Here is a 19,409-nt window from a genome sequence, read left to right as displayed (position 1 = left end):
TGAGTAGATTATCTTAATATAATTTATACATGTTTTCCTACATTTATAGGCACGGGGCAAAAACTCTTTTCCTTTTTTTAAAGGTTTACTTATTTTGGGCCAGTGAAATTGCTTAGGATTGCCATGTGCCAGCACCATATGGAAAATACATGGCAGTGGAGGATATGCTGGTGCTACAGTGTCTGTCTCTGTCTAGGCTGTGTGTGTGTGTTCATCTTGTTCTACTGGAATTAAAAAGTAGCCCAGAGTGGCGAAACCATCTGTGGAGTGCCCCAATTCCATCAAAATAAATAAGTAAAATTAAAAAATTAAAATTTCAGGCAAGGTATGAGGTCAGAGACTATAAAGAGCTCTCGGTTCTGGTAGCTGAGGATTGAATGTTGGGCCTTTTTGAGCCTCGGGCAGCATACAGGTTCTGTGCTCTTAACACTGAGTTATTTCTCCAAAGTTTTTACCCCAAGTGAGTTAGTGTCTGTCCTTCCCCCTTATCGGTGGTGTGTGTGTGTGGGGGGCAGATGTGCCATCTCTGGTATATACAGGACCAGGAATCAAACCCAGGACCTTAAGCTTAAAAGTCCAGAAGTTGTAGGGGCCAGGCAGGGCGCACTTGGTTGAGTGCACACATTACAGTGTGTATGGACGGGGATGAGGATGGGGGGTTGGAACTTGCATGGAGGGGTGTTTCATGAGCTGTGAAGCATTGCTGCAGGTGTCTTTGTCCCTTTCTACCTCCTTTTCCCTTTTCAGTTTCTCTCAATGTCTATCCATAATAAATAAATCTTAAAAAAAAAAAATCGGGAGTCGGGCTGTAGCTCAGCGGGTTAAGCGCAGGTGGCGCAAAGCACAGGGACCGGCATAAGGATCCCGGTTTGAACCCCGGCTCCCCACCTGCAGGGGAGTCGCTTCACAAGCGGTGAAGCAGGTCTGCAGGTATCTTTCTCTCCCCCTCTGTCTTCCCCTCCTCTCTCCATTTCTCTCTGTCCTATCCAACAACGATGACAACAACAATAATAACTACAACAATAAAACAACAAGGAGAACAAAAGGGAATAAATAAAGAAAAAGAAAACAGTACTGCATTTAAAAAAAAAACCAGAGGGATGTTGGACATAAGAATTAGATCTTTTTAATTTTTTTATTATATTTTATTTATTGAAGACAGCCAGAACTTAAGAAGGAAGTGGGTGATAGAGAGTGACAGCCCTGCTTCACCACTCCCAAAGCTTTTCCCCTGCTGGTGGAGACTGAGGGCTTAAACCTGGGTCCTTGTACATTGTAACTTGTGTGTTCAACCAGCTGCACCACCGCCTACCCCTTGAGAATTAGATTTTTATCTAATCAGGAGCTGCAATTGTACATAGCACATGGGCTTGGAGGGTAAAAGAAATAAAGACTAATCCTGGACGGGGAGGTAGCATAGTGGTTATACAAAGAGACTTTCATGCCGGAGGCTCCAAAGTCCCAGGTTCAGTACCCTGCACCATCATAAGCAAACACCACCAAAAAAAGCTCACCCCTTCTGGGCTCAGAGTTTTGAGAAAGATGGGGTAATAGTATCAAATATATTGGTAGCATACATTGTAATTCAGGGAAGGGCAAAATAGCACTTATTTAAGAATCAAAAAGTTAGTTTTTAAAAATTTTTTGTTAGTGATTTAATACTGATTCACAAAATTCTAAGATAACAGGGGTATACTTCCATACCTTTCCCACCACCAGAGTTTTTGTGTCCCCATCCTCTCTGTTGGAAACTACAATTGTTCTCCCAAGATCACAGATAAGGGTTGACTATTATTTTTGTAAATAACATATGTGTGTGTGTGTGTGTGTGTATGTGTGTGTGTGTGTGTGTGTGTGTGTGTGTGTGTGTATGCCCCCCCCTTTTTTCCCCCTCCCCCTCCCTCCCTCTTCTCTCTCTGGATCCTGTTGGAATTGGAGTTCAGAGCCCTCTGGTTATCTCCTCCCCTGTCATTTACCCTGAGAGTATGGAACAAAATTCTTTTTTTTTTTTTTAATCTTTATTTTATTTACTGGATAGAGACAGCTAGAAATTGAGAGAGAAGGGGGTGATAGTAAGGGAGAGACAGAGAGACACCTACAACACTGCTTCACCACTTGCAAAGCTTTCCCCCTGCAGGTGGGGACTGGGGTCTTGAACCAGGGTTCTTGTGCACTGTAACATCTGCGCTCAACCAGGTGTGCTACCACCCACCCCCTTGAACAAAATTCTTTATGAGGTGCAGCAGATGGGAGTTCTGGCTTCTGTAATTGCCTCTCCACTTGACATAAGTGTTGACAGCCTGTTTCTATCTTTCCATAGTCAGGTAGGGCTCAGGGGAAGTGGGGTTCCAGGACATATTGGTGAGGTGAGGTCTGCCCAGGGAAGTCAGGATGGTGTCATTATAGCATTTGCAATTTGGTGGCTTTGGCTTAGTGAATTCTGGAGATATCCTCGTTTTATTTTGGTGAATTGTCTGGGTCTTTTTTTTTTTCTTTCTTCTAGTTTATCAGGAGCATGAGCTGAAACAGCTCCTCAGTTACTTTTTTTCCTTTCAATTATTTTGGATAGAGACAGAAATCAGGAGGGAATGGGGTGATAGAAATGTAGAAAGACATCTGCAGACTTGCTTCACTGCTTGTGAAGTTTTCCCACTGCAAGTAGGGACCCAGGAGCTTGAACCTGTGTCCTTGTGCATTCTGACATAGATGCTTAGCCAGGTAAGCCACCACCCAGCCCAAAAAAGTTAAGTCTTGCTCTGTAGCTGGTAAGTTGCACTTGGAGTGTTCCCTAGTTGGTGCTATTCACCATTTTATACTTTGTCTTTCCCAGTAAATTAAGTTATAATTTAATGATGGGCATTACTCAAGGGATGATACAGGTACATTAAATTAAACAGTTTTTTGTTTTGTTTTGTTTTACAAGTTGCTGCTTTCCCTAAATGTGTTATTTAACATTGTGTACATCTGTTTACTTTTTTAACTAGAGCTGTGCTCACTTCTGGGTATTGGTGGTGTTGGCAGTTGAACCTAGGAACTCTAGCATCTAATTGGCGTGTGATACCACTACCCTCACTGTCGCTTCAGCCTTGTTTTATCCTTTTACAATCCACTTCATTATTTGAGAGTATACATACAGATGTTGCAAGGTTTGGTTTTAGATGATACTTTTGAAATTAAAGATATAGAAGACCAGAGAGAGCACCCTTAAACTTTAGCATAAGGTACTGGACATAGAACTTTGAACCTTTGGGCTTTTAGGCATCTATCTCCCTGATTCCACTGAAGACGAGGAAGAAGAAAAAGAGAATTAAAAGGAATAAAAAATTACCATTTGAGTTGGCTAAGTTTCTAAGAAATTCTTTTATTTAGAAGAGCCTCTTTAGAATGATATATTTAATATTAAATGTGGAGAACAAACATTAAAAGTCCATAAGGTGTGATAGGAAGGAACCAGAATGTAAATGTCTCTGTGTTTACAAGTTATGTGCTTATATTCCGTGCTACCAGTTTCCAGGAATGTGTTTGCGATGTCTGCTTAATTACAAAAATAAATAAATAAACAAAGGAATAGCATGAAATTTCTTCAATTTAATGCAGTTACAACTGCTGATACTTCGGTGAAGTTGAGTACATATGGGGTTGGTGTGCGCACATGCATGATGATTTATTTATTTATTTTTAGAGAGAGAGAGAATGAGAAAATTGAAGGAGACCACAACACAGAAGCTTCCTTTAGTGCAGTAAGCTGGGCTTGTATCTGTGTCAAATACATGCCAAAGCAGCACATTACAATTTATATATGCTATTAAGAGCACGAAGATAGGTTAGATTGTCACTGGGCTGATTTAATTTTATTTGTAAAATTTACTGCAGCTGAAATACTAGAATTCTTTTATGATTAAAAGTAACAAGCACCTTTTCTTCCTTTCAGGTTAGAGACAATCATGTTTATAATCATTAATGATGGAAGAATAGGTCAAAGGATAGACAGTTTATCCTTACATACCTGTCAGTCTAGATCTAAGTGGAGAACCAGTTGCGTGTTTATTTAACTTTGTGACACTTTGCAAACTCTGAATATAGCTAATAAAATATATTCTCAATTCTGAGAAATTAATTCAGATATTGAAATACTGTTTTACCGCTAAACTGAATTATTTCTTTCTTCCCTTTTTTTTTTTCCAGATGATCAGTAGAATTGAATATGTCCATACAAAGAATTTTATACACAGAGACATTAAACCAGATAACTTCTTAATGGGTATTGGGCGTCACTGTAATAAGGTTAGTCAAATGTTCTTTGCATGACAGAGCAAAGAGTAAATATCTCAAAATTGGTTTGGTAATTTTTAAATCTTTAAAAAGTCACAGGAAATTGAATTTTCTATTGATAATTGCTTTAAAAATATTGTGCTGGAAGGATAATCATCTAACTCTGTTACTCTATTAACTAAGTAAGTTGAAATAAATCCTCTTCAATTTACCCAACCAAGGTTAGTTATCTGTATGCAAGTATGAAAATCCCAAGAGCTTTATAATGAAATATAGTCATCTGTTACTTAACTACTTAACAGTTGTATCCTTTTTTTCCATTTGAGTAGTAGAAATCCCAAGTACTTTTCTTCCTGAATGCTAAAAATTAGATTTTAATGTTTGTCTCTGAAGTGTGGGTTATCATAATATGTGTTTGTGCCAGTGTGGGAAACCGCTGACCCATCTGTCACCATGGCGTTAACATCTGCTGACTGAGCATGGTTGATAATAAGAATTCTGCGGTCCTTGGGTTTGTGTATTCAAGAGGATAACTTTTGGGCCTGCTTCAAAAGTATTTAGTTGACAGTTTATCTTGCTTTGGTACTAAGTTGGGTGGATTTTCTACCCCTTGTCCCCCTTTCAAAGGAAACAACAGACAAGTGAAACATTCATGTAACAAAATTAGTGTTCTTTGGGATATCAGAGTGGTTGGATTTATGGGGTGATTGTGTTTTAGCTAGTGACGCATGACTGCAGTTAGAAAATAATTGTGTTGAAATTTTTCTGCAATGACTAGTTTAATGAGTGAATTGCTTTTTTTTATTTTTGATTTTTATCAATTCAATGTTGAACTCGGGCAGACAGGCAGCATTGGCAGTGCACTTAAGCATGTTATGAACTGAACGATAGAAATTCTCAACTTCAGGACAACTTGGGGGTCTTTTTATTTTTTGCGGGGTTTTTAATGTATATTTTTTTATATTTTGGAAGGAAAAAATACCCATTGTTTTATGCCATTAGAAAAGCTGGTGTTTTTAGATCTAGCTCTAAATGTTTACCTTTGTTTGCCTGTATGAATGCCAACTTGGAGCCATTACCATTAGAACTGGTATTATTTATTAATGCTTGAAACATTAATGTTGGTCTGATCAAGTTTTAGGAAATTAAATTTTTTTGTTGAAAACTGACGGTGTTCAAATAATCATTTAACTTAATCTTGCTATTCCCAAATTACTTTTTTTTTTTTTTTAATATTGTATAGCTTCTTTCTGAGAAGCACCCAGGTTTGTGCCAGTTACAAAACCTGGTAATTTTAAGTACTGCTCTTAATTTTGCGGGCAGTTTTTGTCAGTTTAACACTAATCTTTTGGCCATATCCCAACTTTCTCTTCCCATTTTCTTTCCCTCTAAAGACCCATTATTCTTGCGTGATCTGTGTTCTGCATGTTGACATTGCAGCACATTTTCTTTTTACCTTTTTTTTTCTTTTTTAGTCTTAAATTAAATAATGGCCTAGATAATACCTCCTTGCTTCTCCCCCACTCCATTTTAAAAATAGCTTGTAATCACATAGTTGTGTAGGAATTCCAAACTATCCAGTGATTAAAAAAAAACATTTCAGGATCTTACATCCTCCTTATTGAGATGTTGAAAAGAATATTATAGATCTATCTGTTTGCTGTTACACAAATTCAGAAAGACCTTAATGCAGAAGCATTGTTTTACTATACTAAGATTCAAATTCTAGATGTTGTTCTTGCACATTCTAGAATAGTGTTATGCACTTTTAAAAAATGTTTTCCATATTCATATATAGTTTGAAAAATACCAGTTGTATGAGACTGGACTTTTTTTTTTCCTTTAGTTCTTTATTCATGGGAGAAAAGAGCTTGGGGGTGGGCTTTTGAGGTGTTTTTTTTTTTTTTTTAAGTCAAATTGTTCTGAATTTGATACCCAGGAGTGACCACTCCAATGCTAGTGAATTTGCTCATCTCTAGCAATCAGCCCTGCATGCTTATGAAAATAAATCTTAAGGTGACTAAATGCCTTCTACCTCTTCCTTACTGAAGATTTTTTATCTCCTATGCAATCTTTTTTGGGGGAGAAGGGCAGATTATTGCACCAAAGATTATAGATCTAAATTCCCCATTTTTTAAATTAAAAATTAATGAGCCAAATGTCACCATTGCTACCCCTGTTTCAGGCAGTGACACAGTATAGTGGCATTTAAAAACCTGAGTATTTTCCAGAATTCAAATGTTCTAGAGCATGTGATTCTTATTTGTAAAACTGAGAAGCTACAGTGCTTGGTGGAAGAAGGATGGCATTTGGCTACCCTGTTCTTTCTCTAATGCCTCGGTGTTGCCTGTCTGCGCCGGCCATTGTTGCAATGTAAGCAATACTGTTTGATGCACTGCCACCCTCTATTGTCTGTTTAGTGTTTAGAATCTCCAGTGGGGAAGAGGAAAAGAAGCATGACTGTTAGTACTTCTCAGGACCCATCTTTCTCAGGATTAAACCAGGTCTGAAACTGTCTCCTATTCCAACCTCAATCCCAAATTCATGTGCTTTTCTTTTTTATTGTTTTATTTTGATAATTTTTGTTTTGTTTTAATTCTGGAGAATGTAGATCTTGCTCAAGCACCTCTTACGTTGGCATTATTCAGACATACTTGGCAAACATATAACATTACTAAGGTGTTTCTTTGTGGCTTTTGCTTAAAGCTTACAAAGTTTAGAGAAAACCTAATGAAAGCAGGATTTTGCTTAGTTCTCTTAAGATCCATATAAGGAAATGATAATGTTGGTTTAGTACGGAAAATGATAATATATGAGATAGATTGTTGAGGTTTTTTGTTTTTTAATCGTCTGGAGTTTCAGAACTTAACACATGAAATATATCTAAATTCAGTTGCATCAGTGCTGTATGACAAAATATATTCTTGTCTCATCTGTCCCTTTCCCTAATGAAATTCAGGTAAGTGTAGATTAGATTTCAAATCTAGACTTAATTTACCTTTGAATTCTTTCAACTTCAGTCAAATGATATATGCTTAGAGAGCACTATGTGCTCTGCAACTAGAAGGTAATGCATTCTAACAATATCACAGTAATAGCATTGCAGTAGTTATTAATTCAGTTACCTGCCATTAATGATGACTAAGATAACTTAAATGTAGGCATGTGATAAAGGTTTGGCAGAACAGATTAAAACCTCAGTGCATTCCTAAAAATTGGTTAGTTTTAAGCAAAACTTGATGTTTTCTTTCACTTTGTATGTCAGATAGCTTTCTCATGTGAATTTCTGGACAAATACAGGGAAATTTAAGTGTTTTTTAATCACAAAATTTAAGTACATAATCTTGAAGCTCTTATGTACAAGAATCTTTACCATTTAACCTACAACATGCTTAGAAGGAAGAATTAGCATGAATAATAAAATCCTATTTATTTTACTCAGTTTTGTAGGTCTTCATTACCATACTTAGGTAGCCATTTAAATCCTTTCCATTCTGCTCAGAATTGTTTCAGGAGCCACCTCCTGCTGTTACTTTATACGCTGAATATCAAAGACATAGGTAATTAGGTACAATATAAGGTAGTTTAAATGCCCGTTTTTAATTCATCCATTCATTCTTACATATTACATATATATATTAATACCTGTTACACTGTTTATATTCTTTACTGTAGGCTAACTGGATTGTGAAGAAAAGTGGTCTAAGTTTCTTAGAGGGACAGAGGAAATAATGACCTCTGGTTAGGAGATAATATGCAAGGACTAGGAACTAAAAAATTGACTTTAGCAATTAAGAAAATATACTTTTATTGAAGAGTTATCCTAGTACAGCAGACATTAAGTCTTAAAAATATAGATAACTTCTAAAGGAACTTAGTAGGTACATGAAGACAGTGAACTAAGGAGATTTTTGAAATTTTAATTTTAAGCAGTTTTTAATTGTTTGCTTTTAAAAATAGATTACCTTTGCTATGTCAGTTTTAAGGGTGAGAAAATGAAAATTTACTTCCATTTAACTTTTTTTTTGTTTTGATATAAAGGTTGAGTTACTAATGAGATAGTGTTTTATATTGTTCTTTTTCTTGATAAGATTTTATCCTTTCAAGTATGAAAGGACAGAATTCTAGTGAACTCTGAGTTTTCATGAAGTCTTTTTTTAATTGTGAGGAAGTTGTCTGGTTACTGAGTTGCAGATAATGGGCATTTTAGAATCAAACTATCAGCTGTGATTGTGTCAGTGTTGTTGCCACTTTCTCTTTTAATGTTTATATTTTATTTTGGGTAGAGAAGGAAATTGAGTGGTTCGGGAGGTGACGGGATAAGACATTGAACTCTTAAAGCAAGAGGTCCTGAGTTCAGTCTCTAGCAGCATAATGTACCAGAGTGATGTCTGTTTCTTTCTCTCCTGTACTTTCTCATAAATAAATAAATAAAATTAAAAGAGAGTGAAAGAAATTGAGAGGAGAGGGAAAAAGAAAGGCCTGGAGTACTGCTTCACTGGTGAAGTTTCCCCTCTGTAAATGGGGACTAGGGGCTTGAACCCAGGTCCTTGCACACTGTAATGTGTGTCCTCAACCAAGTACAATAACACCTAGCCCCTGCTTTGTCCTTTTTGAAGCTCTTAAAGGAACAATTCAAGAAAACATTCCTTAGAGGAGATTCTGTCCTAACCTCCTCCTCCTCCTCCTCTTTTTTTTTTTTTTAATTCAGAATTCACAGGAGTTGTTAGGGATATTTTTTAAATATTGTGAAATTGGATGATCTTCTGTGGTTTCCTTCTTGTTTTCTTTTCGGTGCAAATCTGCAGGACTTCATCTTGGCTATATCACATGCAATGCCAGACCCTAAACTCAGGACCTCATCTTTGAAAGTACAATGCTTGATCCATTGTTTCACCTCCTGGAGCACTTTAGCCAATTGTATTATACTAAGAATTTAATTTTCATTCTTTCACAGTAAAGTTAAAACAGGTATTTGTATTTAACATAATTACTGAAACTCTGGCCTCAAAGTCTTTTTCTATCTAGCTCATAGCTAAGATTAGGCTACAGTTAGGTTTTCCCCTAAAATTTTCAGAAAAGAGACTTATATAGTCAGATCTTATTTTCCTCATTAATAAATTCTTTGGACACAAATTTTAGCAGATTAGGAGATTGGGTTTCCCAGCATGTCATAGGTTATAAAATGTGCCAGAAGGGACCCAGTGTCAGTTGACTGAAAAGGACAGACTTTAGGTGTAACTAGGAAAGGGCAACATAGTGGTTTAGGACTATAATGTGAGGACACAGAGAACTGCTTGGCTTGATACTTTGAGAATTTAGCTTGCAGTGAATGATTTCATGTTAATGTTGAGGATTTAAATTTAAAGTAAGGAGAATTTTACTTTAGAGTAAACAACTATAAATCCTTTTGTTGTTAAAAATGGTCCTTACCCATGGAGAGTAAATCTTAAATTATTTATTATAAGTAAGACAGCACTAAATATTATTTTGTTCTAAAATAGTTTTTTTTTAGTTAGCTTATTAAAACTAATTGTAAGCTGCCTTGATCTAAATACTAAGTGCTTCTTTAAGATTTTAAGTCAACTTTAAAAATATTTTCCAGAAGTTTAACCTGACCACATACACAGTTGCCATTGTGAACTAGTAGAATATAATGCATGTTTGTTTGTTTTTTATGCTTATTTTTTGTTGTTGTTGTTAAAGAAAAATTTGGCTTTGTTGTCAAACATTTAGAGTTGTGTTACAAGGATAATGAGCATTCTGTTGTCATATGAAATAGTGTTCCTTGTGGAATGGAATTATTCCAGATAGCTTATGTTTTATTTTTGAAACCTTATATACAGTTTACCAGGAGTAACAGTATTTATCAACTTTGCTGTCAAGCATGTATACAATTTTCCAGTAGTTTTCTAAAGACAGGCTCCTGAATGTGTAATGAACTTGGCCTGTGAAATTGTTCAGCAGACAAGGATCAACCTCTTAAAGTTACAAAATTTGATTTATTGACAAGGACTAGTAAAAACTTATTGAAGTATTAAGTTTGTTCATTATCTGTATTTTTACATATTTGAACATGTAGAATAGATGCCATTTAATGAATAAGAAAACTAAACTTGGTTGAACAAGGTTGGAAACCTCATGTTTCTCTATTTTCTTTTAAAGTTATTCCTTATTGACTTTGGTTTGGCCAAAAAGTACAGAGACAACAGGACAAGGCAACATATACCATACAGAGAAGATAAGAACCTCACTGGCACTGCTCGATATGCTAGCATCAATGCACATCTTGGTATTGAACAAAGGTGAGTTTGAACACTTAATATAGGGGTCAGGTGGTGGGGCACCCAGTAGAGCACACATTACCATGTATAAGGACCCAGTTTCAAGCCCCTGTTCCCCACTTGCAGGAGAGAGAGTGGACTCCAAGAGCAGTTAAATAAGTGTTGAAGGTGTCTCTCTATCTCACACTTCTATCTCACTTTCTGTCTCTTAAAAAAAGAAATGGGGGAGGGGTTTGAGTAGCTACCAGGAGTAGTAGATTATCCATACAGACACCAAGCCCCAGCTATAAGCATGGTAGCAAAAGGGAAGGAAGGGAGGGAGTTGGATATAGGGAGCATGCCTCCTTTGTGCCATCCAACTACAAGCCCATAACCTTTTGTGCTCGGGGAAGCTTTGGTGCTGTGTTATCTTTCTCTCTCTTATTCTGGCATGCTATGTCAGTGGAGGGTAGGGGGTGGGGGCATTGGTCTGAGTTCTGAAGCCCTGATGAGTGATATATATAATGACACACACATACTTACAAACCCATACCAAAACTAAACGGAACTTTGAAATATTTCAGTTTTTTATACTTGGCATTTGGAAATGTCTCTTTTAAGGATTTGAAGAATGCTTATTCTTTTAACTGTTGGTTTGCCCAGTGCAGAGAAGCCAATTAAGCAAAACTTTATTATTCGCATGTTTCTTTGTGAGGGTGGGATAGGGGTCATGTGATGGAAAGTTAGAAAATCAAGTGCAATTTTATCTTGATGGTTGTTAATTGATGCTCAAGACATTATCTCTGTTTGCTAGAGGCAAATATGGAGAGGGAAAGGGGATAGCTGCAGATCAGTTTTACTGTGTATGAAGTGACCCCCCCACCAACAAATGGGGAACCAGGGGCTCAAACTGGGAATCCTTGCACACTAAGCACTAAACCTGGTGTGCCACACCCCTCTTAGTTGTTCGTTTGTTTGTTCATTCATTCATTCATTGATTCTTAATGTTTTTATTTTATTTTTACCAGAGCACTGTTCAGCTTTGTTTTATGGTGTTTTGGGGGCTTGAACCTGGGACTTTGGAGCTTCAGGCATGAGTCTTTTTGCATGACCATTATGTTAGCTATCGTCTGCTGCCAAAAATCCCCCCCCCCATTCTTTTACAAACTTTTTTTCATTTAACAGAGCACTGCTCAGCTTTTGCTTATGGTGGTAAACCTGTGAACTCTGAGCCTCTTGACAGACATGAAAGTAGTTTTGCATAACTGTTTGTCTCTTCAGGCCTCATTTTTGCTTCTTGAAACAAAGATAATGTCAATTGTTTCTAGATTAGGGGAATCCAGAGAAAATATTTTATTTTAAATTTTATTGTATGTTATGAGAGATCACCTGCATACTTGCAAGTTCTGTGATGTTTGAACTCACTACCCAATCCAAGAAGAATTTTAAGCTTAAGAAATGCTTATGATTGCTACAGTACCTTGAGTTAAATATACTTGTCTGTTCAAATACATTTGTATTTTCATAAAGGTGATTAGATAGCTTTAAAATGTCAGCTTATTTTTGCATACCCAAAATTAATCTTATGCGCTTCTGCAGAATGTATAAGTGCCCTATTTTATTTCCCCATTTTTCGTTAACTTCATTTGCATAATTGTATAACTATATCATCTTTGTTGGCTCTGTTATTTTAAATTTATAAGAATTTCTTGTTTGCAGTGTCTTATGAACTTTTTTTTTTACTGTCTTAACTAAGTACCTTTTTGTAAAATATACCAAATCATTTTTTCTTTAGTTGTTATCTGACTTGTTTTGCATATTTTCCATAATACTGCTATTTCAGATTTGTATTTTTCTTTTCTAGTCGCCGAGATGACATGGAATCATTAGGATATGTTTTAATGTATTTTAATAGAACCAGCCTGCCATGGCAAGGATTAAAGGTAAACCAGATTCACATTACTACTTTTTGTTTGTCTCAACATGGCTACTTTGATACTTTTATCAGTCCTTTAACAAAAAGTAGTCCCTCTACTTACTGACTCATTGCTAAATCATTCTTTGTGTAAATCCATTATTTGTATAAAAATGAAAACTTTTACATTAGAAAAATGCTTTGGGGGCTGGGTGATGCACCTGGTCGAGTTCACATGTTACAATGTGAAAGGACCCAGGTTCAAGCCCCTCGTCCCCACCTGTAGGGAGAAAGCTTTGCAAGTGATGAAGCAGTGCTGCAGTTGTCTCTCCTTTCTGTCTTCTCCTACCCCCCTTAATATCTCTCTGTCTCTATTCAATAAAGATAATTAAAAGAAAGAACGAAAAATGCTATGATTTTCATTACTATTAATGGAAACTTAAAAAAAAATTTTTTAATTGGGGGATTAATGTTTTACATTCAACAGTAAGTACAATAGTTTGTACATGCATAACATTCCCCAGTTTCCCATATAACAATACAACCCCCACTAGGTCCTCTGAATCCTTCCTGGACCTGTATTCTCCCCACCCACCCACCCACCCTAAAGTCTTTTACTTTGGTGCGATACGCCAATTCCATTTCAGGTTCTACTTGTGTTTTCTTTTCTGATCTTGTTTTTCAACTTCTGCCTTAGAGTGAGATCATCCCATATTCATCCTTCTGTTTCTGACTTATTTCACTCAACATGAATTTTTCAAGGTCCATCCAAGATCAGCTGAAAATGGTGAAGTCACCATTTTTTACAGCTGAGTAGTAGTCCATTGTGTATATATACCACAACTTGCTCAGCCACTCATCTGTTGTTGGACACCTGGGTTGCTTCCAGGTTTTGGCTGTTACAAATTGTGCTGCCAAGAACATATGTGTACACAGATCTTTTTGGATGGATATGTTGGGTTCCTTAGGATATATCCCCAGGAGGGGAATTGCAGGGTCATAGGGTAGATCCATTTCTAGCCTTCTGAGAGTTCTCCAGACTGTTCTCCACAGAGGTTGGACCAATTGACATTCCCACCAGCAATGTAGGAGGGTTCCTTTGACCCCACACCCTCTCCAGCATTTGCTGCTGTTACCTTTTCTGATGTATGACATTCTCACAGGAGTGAAGTGGTATCTCATTGTTGTCTTGATTTGCATTTCCCTGACAATCAGAGACTTGGAGCATTTTTTCATGTGTTTCTCAGCCTTTTGGATCTCTTCTGTGGTGAATATTCTGTCCATGTCCTCCCCCCATTTTTGGATGGGGTTATTTGTTGTCTTGTTGTTGAGTTTGGCAAGCTCTTTCTATATGTTGGTTATTAAGCTCTTGTCTGATGTATGGCATGTAAAGATCTTCTCCCATTCTGTGAGGGGCCTCTTGGTTTGGGTAGTGGTTTCTTTTGCTGTGAAGAAGCTTTTTAATTTGATGTAGTCCCATAGGTTTATACTTGCCTTAGTCTTCTTTGTAATTGGATTTGTTTCATTGAAGATGTCTTTAAAACTTATGCGGAAAAGAGTTCTGCCAATATTTTCTTCTAGGTATCTGATAGTTTGGATCCATTTGGAATTTACTTTTGTATTTGGTGAAATACAGTGGTTCAGTTTCATTCTTCTGCATGTTTCAACCCATTGTTTCCAACACCATTTGTTGAAGAGACTCTGCTTTCCCCATTTAATAGTCTGAGCCCCTTTGTCAAAGATTAGATGTCCATAATGGAAACTTTTTTTGATGTTGTCCTTGGGTTGAATGTGGGTGAAATAAATCTTACTTATTTATTTATTATTGGATAGAGACAGAGAAATTGAGAGGGGAGGGTGGAGAGAAAGAGACACCTACATTTGGGGACCAGGGCCTTGAACTGAGGTCAATGTGTGCACTTAACCAGGTGTGCTACCACCTGGTGCCCCCAAGTTAAACATCTGTGTCTCCCCCCCCCCCCCAATAAAACTCACTTTGCTTAAAAAAAATAAAATGTTGAAGCAGTGACAAAAAAATTAATGGGGGCAGATTTCAGATCTGTATTGATTCCTTTCTTATTCTAAGTTTTCTTTTGCATCTCAATATTACATTTGTATTGACTGTGTTAAGCTAAACAGGTGTCTCTCGTTTGTACTGAGTATATCTGTGTGATTTGATTATTTTCCACAGGCTGCAACAAAGAAACAGAAATACGAAAAGATTAGTGAAAAGAAGATGTCCACTCCTGTTGAAGTATTATGTAAGGTAAGGTTGTATGATGTAAATGATTTGCGAACATAAATGAATATTTTACTTGACAGCCCAATTGGTAGCTAAGCTATTCATCATTTTAAATTTACATTTCATTAATTTTAAATGTCTGTCTTTTGGGTCCTAGGAAAATGTCTCCATGTATACTAAGTACATAAGGCTCTAAATCTCTCTTCTTTAAAACAAGCAAAAACATTTATTTATTTATTTATTTATTTATTTATACATTTATTTATTCCCTTTTGTTGCCCTTGTTTTATTGTTGTTACTGATGTTATCATTGTTAGATAGGACAGAGAAATGGAGAGGGAAGGGGGGGAGAAAGACACCTGCAGACCTGCTTCACTGCTTGTGAAGCAACTTCTTCGCAGGTGGGGAGCTGGGGACTCGAACCGGGATCCTTACACTGGTCGTTGCACTTTATTTTTTTGAGAGATTGAAGCACTGTAAGTTCTGACAAGACTTGAAAGTTCTGTGCTTAACTGATGAACTATCTCCTCAGCCCAGAAAGTGTTTATAAGTGGTGTAGTGAATCAAGTGTTGGACCCTTATGCAGAGATACATTCATAGCAATGCATCTACCAGAGTAATAATCCGGTTCCCCCTCAATTCCCCTCAAAATTATCAATTTTTAACCAGAGCACTGTACAGCTCTGGCATAAGGTGGTGCAGGGGATTTAATCTGAAACTTTGGACCCTCAGGCATGAGATTCTCTTTGCATAACTATTGTGCAGTCTCAGTGCCCATCTCTTCTTTCTCATACACATATACATCTTTAAAGTCATCTTCTAAAAAGTCAAATCTTGTGACTTCTAGTTTGTTAAAATTGTTAAAACAGCCATTTCTAACGGAACCTCATCAATTTAAGCAAAAAAAAATTACTAAATGATTTCCTTATCGCTTAATTTTTCTTAAATTTTGCCCCCCCCATTTCCCTTGTTGGTTTATTGTTGTTGTTATTGATGTTGTTGTCCTTGGATAGGACAGAAAGAAATGGAGTGAGGACGGGGAGAAAAAGATAGACACCTTCAGACTCCCCTGAAGGTGGGGAGCTGGGGGTCTCAAACCAGGATATATATATACCGGTCCTTGGTCTTCGTGCCACGTGCACTTAACCGCCCGACCTACCCCTCTTTATCCCTTAAATAGTGTCAAATTAGAAATTTACCAGCAATTAGTACATCAAGGGAGAGGAAGGCAAAGATCGTCAGATCAGAGGGTTTTTTTGTTTTTGTTTTTGTTTTTTAATAACAGAGCACTGCTCAGCTCTGGCCTATGCTGGTATGGGAGACTTTAGAGCCTCAAACATGACAGACACGATGCTATCTACCCCCACCCTCAGATCAGTGTATTTCAAATTAGTAAATACCTGACAATAGAGAACATGAATTATAGCTTGACCAGACTCACTCCTCTGAAATAATCTTATTGTTTAGATGGATTTGTTGAAAATGTTTGTCTCATTTGACACAGGAGCTGGTATAGTAGCTATAACACTGAACTTAAAAGCATAAAGTCCTCACTTCTGTCCTCAGCATTACATGTACTGGAGTGATCTGGTTATCTCTTGCTATCTCTCTTGTGTTAATAAAGAAGTTTTTAAAAAAGAAAAAGTAGTCATCCTGATCATCTCTTTCCCTGATGAAGCAAAGCACCATGTTTGGGGTTGGGAGCTGTGTGTTGACTTGAGTCTTTTGAATCAGAATGGGCCAAAGTTAATTAAAAATAAAAATAGAAAAATATGTCAAGGTAAAAATAATTGTCTTTTCTGTAGAAAATCCACATGATCTTGTTTGAGACAATATAGATGTGTGTCTGAAATAGCAGTGCATAGTTTAATCTTTGAGCGGTGACAAAAGGTAAATAGTTTACCAAGTGGTAGAATGTCTAAATTTAGGAACAAGAAAATGTTACATGTAATGTTACCAATATAGTGTATATAATGACCAGGCAGTGAAATGATGTTTCTATCTGAAATTAGCATTTTAGAATTTTACAGTTTAATTCTTGAATTTCTAGGGATTCCCTGCAGAATTTGCTATGTACTTAAACTATTGTCGTGGGCTGCGCTTTGAGGAAGCCCCGGATTACATGTATCTGAGGCAGCTATTTCGCATTCTTTTCAGGTTAGTTTTTTAAGACAAGTAGCTCATTAAACTGGGTCTAGCCAATATAAATAAACGTACTTGAATTTATTTAGCATTTTAAGTATAATGCCTTGTGAAAGACATCTTTGATGAACAGCCACACCTAACATTCTTTTGGGGCCCAACACTGGCACACCCAGTTGAGCACACATATTACTATGCTCAAGGGCCCAGGTTTGAGCCCTGTGATCTCCACCTTCATGGGGTTGGGAGGGGGGTTTAATGCTTTACCAACAATGAAACAGGCGCCTCTCTCTTTCCCCCCACTGTTAAGGTCTGGCTTAAGGTGGCATGAGGGATTGAACCTGGGACTTTAGAACCTCAGGCATGAAAGTCTTTTTGTATAACCATTGTGCTATCTTTACCACCCTTTCTTTCCCTCTGTATCACGTCTCTCTCCTCTTAATTTTTCTTACTTATCAAAAAAAAGGGGGGAGGGGGGCTCTTTTTAACAAATTATTTCTCTAGGAATTTTGTCAACTTTTTTTCCTTTAATTTCCCAGGACCCTGAACCACCAATATGACTACACATTCGATTGGACAATGTTAAAACAGAAAGCAGCACAACAGGCAGCCTCTTCAAGTGGGCAGGGTCAACAGGCCCAAACCCCCACAGGCAAGCAAACTGACAAAACCAAGAGTAACATGAAAGGTTAGTAGCCAAGAACCAAGTGACGTTACAGGGAAAAAAAATTGAACACAAAATTGGGTAATTTATTCATTTCTAACAGTGTTAGATCGAGGAGGTGGTTTTAAAATACATGAATTTGGCTCTTATCTTTTTTAAAAAAGACGTCCTTGGAAAATTTGACTACTAACTTTAAACCCAAATGTCCTTGTTCATATATATATGTATTTGTATATACATATATGTGTGTATATTATACCATTTCTCTTGGGATTTGGGGTCATTTTAACAACTGCATCTTTTTTACTCATTCATTAACCCCTTTCCAAAAGACATATTTGGTGTTGGGAATATGTTATAATCAACCAATCCAAAATCCTAGACCTAACACTTGTTGATTTTTAATAATGAATCTGGTTAGCTATGGTATTTTGACTTTCAGACTAACAGTGTTAAGAATTTTGCTGCATGTTTAGTATTTAAAATAGAAAGTTGTAAACATGAGCTGACTTCAAGAAGTGAGCCTGGCATTGCCCTCATAGTGTCTATCTTTTCAGTTGCTGAGTATATCATTTGCATAAATTGCTTAACTGAAAAGCTCGACACATCTTTCCTAACCACAAGTCTGCTTGCTACGTATATCCCTAATTTCAAAATTAATTTTTTGGTATTTGGGCTTTGTTTATATATTTAAAATATTCAGGGTCTAAAGACCCATTGTGGAACTGACCTCTGTATTTAGGGCTTTGGAAATTAAATGGGGCAAATGCCACTGAATTGCCAGTATATCTTTTCAGTCTTTTTCTAGCACTCAGTGCTTATAAGGAGTAGAACTGTTAGCGCACAGCTCCATGACTTGTCACTGTTGCCGTACAGTTGGACTCCTTTATTTCTTGGTTTTTGTTTCCCCTTTGGGGGGCTTACCTCCTGATACATGCCTACTTTCTGGAAGTAATGGGCAGGTAAGACTTGGTTTTGGTTTCGAATTATGTCAGTTTCTGAAAGACTGCTCTAGTCTGAATTCGGTGTTTGTTTAACATAATTGAGCAATTTATAATTTAACAATAGATTCTACTCTGAAATTCTTTTTCAAGAAAGTATGATTAACTGATGTTATCCTCATCCCAGCAGCTCATCTACTAAGAATGAAGTTGAGATGTTTCTCTGCTGCATTCTATATTGGGGAAAGTTTCATAAAGGAAGGTTACATGTAGGATCTTAAATAATGAAAACTTCAGCATGGGATGACAAACTAATGTTTGCCTGTCCTTTCTTTCTCTCAGTTGTGGTTTAATTTTCCTTCTGGTCTATTTTAAACACTATAATTTAATCATAGTGTTTTGGTTTTGTTTGTCCTTGGGCCTTCACTGCTTGTATTGACGTATTGAGATAGGGAGAGACAGAAAGAAAGATACCAGTATGGTGGAGTCTCGGCATGAACCTGGGTCAAGAGCATGGCAAAGGCAGACCTTCCAGGTCTTGCTGGCCAAATAAGAAATTCGTAGCTAGTGTTAAAATAAATTATCCTACTGTTTATTAAAGCCAAATAGTTCCTCTAAAGAAAGCATTTGTTGTAGCTAAAACCTATAGCATATTTGCTTTATCTCACAAAATTACAGACCAATTTCTTTTCCTAGAGCCAACTGGGATAGTAGGATCATCGTGAGTTGTATTGAACAGTTTCTAGACCTAAAATTAAATTAAAATTTACCTGACTTAGAACATCTCACTTCAGGCATTCAGCAGCCTTCAGAAAAAATTATCTTACTTTGAAGTTAGCCCCGTTGTTAGTTTGCTATGTGACTCTTACTCAGTAAATAAGCAGAATTTTTGTCCTGCCTTATCCAGGTCTTAAAGATGAGAAGTTGGATCCACTGAGTTAGTATGTTTCCTTGGACAAAAATTGTAATT

At 36.8% G+C, this 19,409-nt stretch overlaps 1 protein-coding gene across 8 annotated transcripts in view; it reads left to right on the top strand.

Annotated features, from left to right (window-relative positions):
- The window catches only part of CSNK1A1 (casein kinase 1 alpha 1), a 48,979-nt gene that overhangs the window by 20,116 nt on the left and 9,454 nt on the right, over window positions 1-19,409 (top strand). Inside the window, exons 4-11 of one of the 8 annotated variants that reach the window (XM_060180992.1) lie at window positions 4,186-4,284; window positions 6,693-6,776; window positions 10,438-10,577; window positions 12,400-12,478; window positions 14,642-14,716; window positions 16,743-16,849; window positions 17,374-17,486; window positions 19,347-19,403. In XM_060180992.1, the coding sequence (XP_060036975.1) occupies window positions 4,186-4,284; window positions 6,693-6,776; window positions 10,438-10,577; window positions 12,400-12,478; window positions 14,642-14,716; window positions 16,743-16,849; window positions 17,374-17,486; window positions 19,347-19,381 (732 nt within the window). In that variant the 3' untranslated portion in view covers window positions 19,382-19,403. Of the gene's footprint in view, window positions 1-4,185; window positions 4,285-6,692; window positions 6,777-10,437; window positions 10,578-12,399; window positions 12,479-14,641; window positions 14,717-16,742; window positions 16,850-17,373; window positions 17,528-19,346; window positions 19,404-19,409 lie in introns of those variants that run through there. The other 7 variants (XM_060180978.1, XM_007516387.3, XM_016185294.2 and 4 more) reach the window with 7 other exon arrangements.

Source organism: Erinaceus europaeus, chromosome 2, assembly GCF_950295315.1.
Source record: "Erinaceus europaeus chromosome 2, mEriEur2.1, whole genome shotgun sequence".
NCBI classification, from domain to species: Eukaryota; Metazoa; Chordata; class Mammalia; order Eulipotyphla; family Erinaceidae; genus Erinaceus; species Erinaceus europaeus.
The sequence above is the reverse complement of the archived record's forward strand: the minus strand, read 5'-3'. Positions and strand labels throughout refer to the sequence as shown.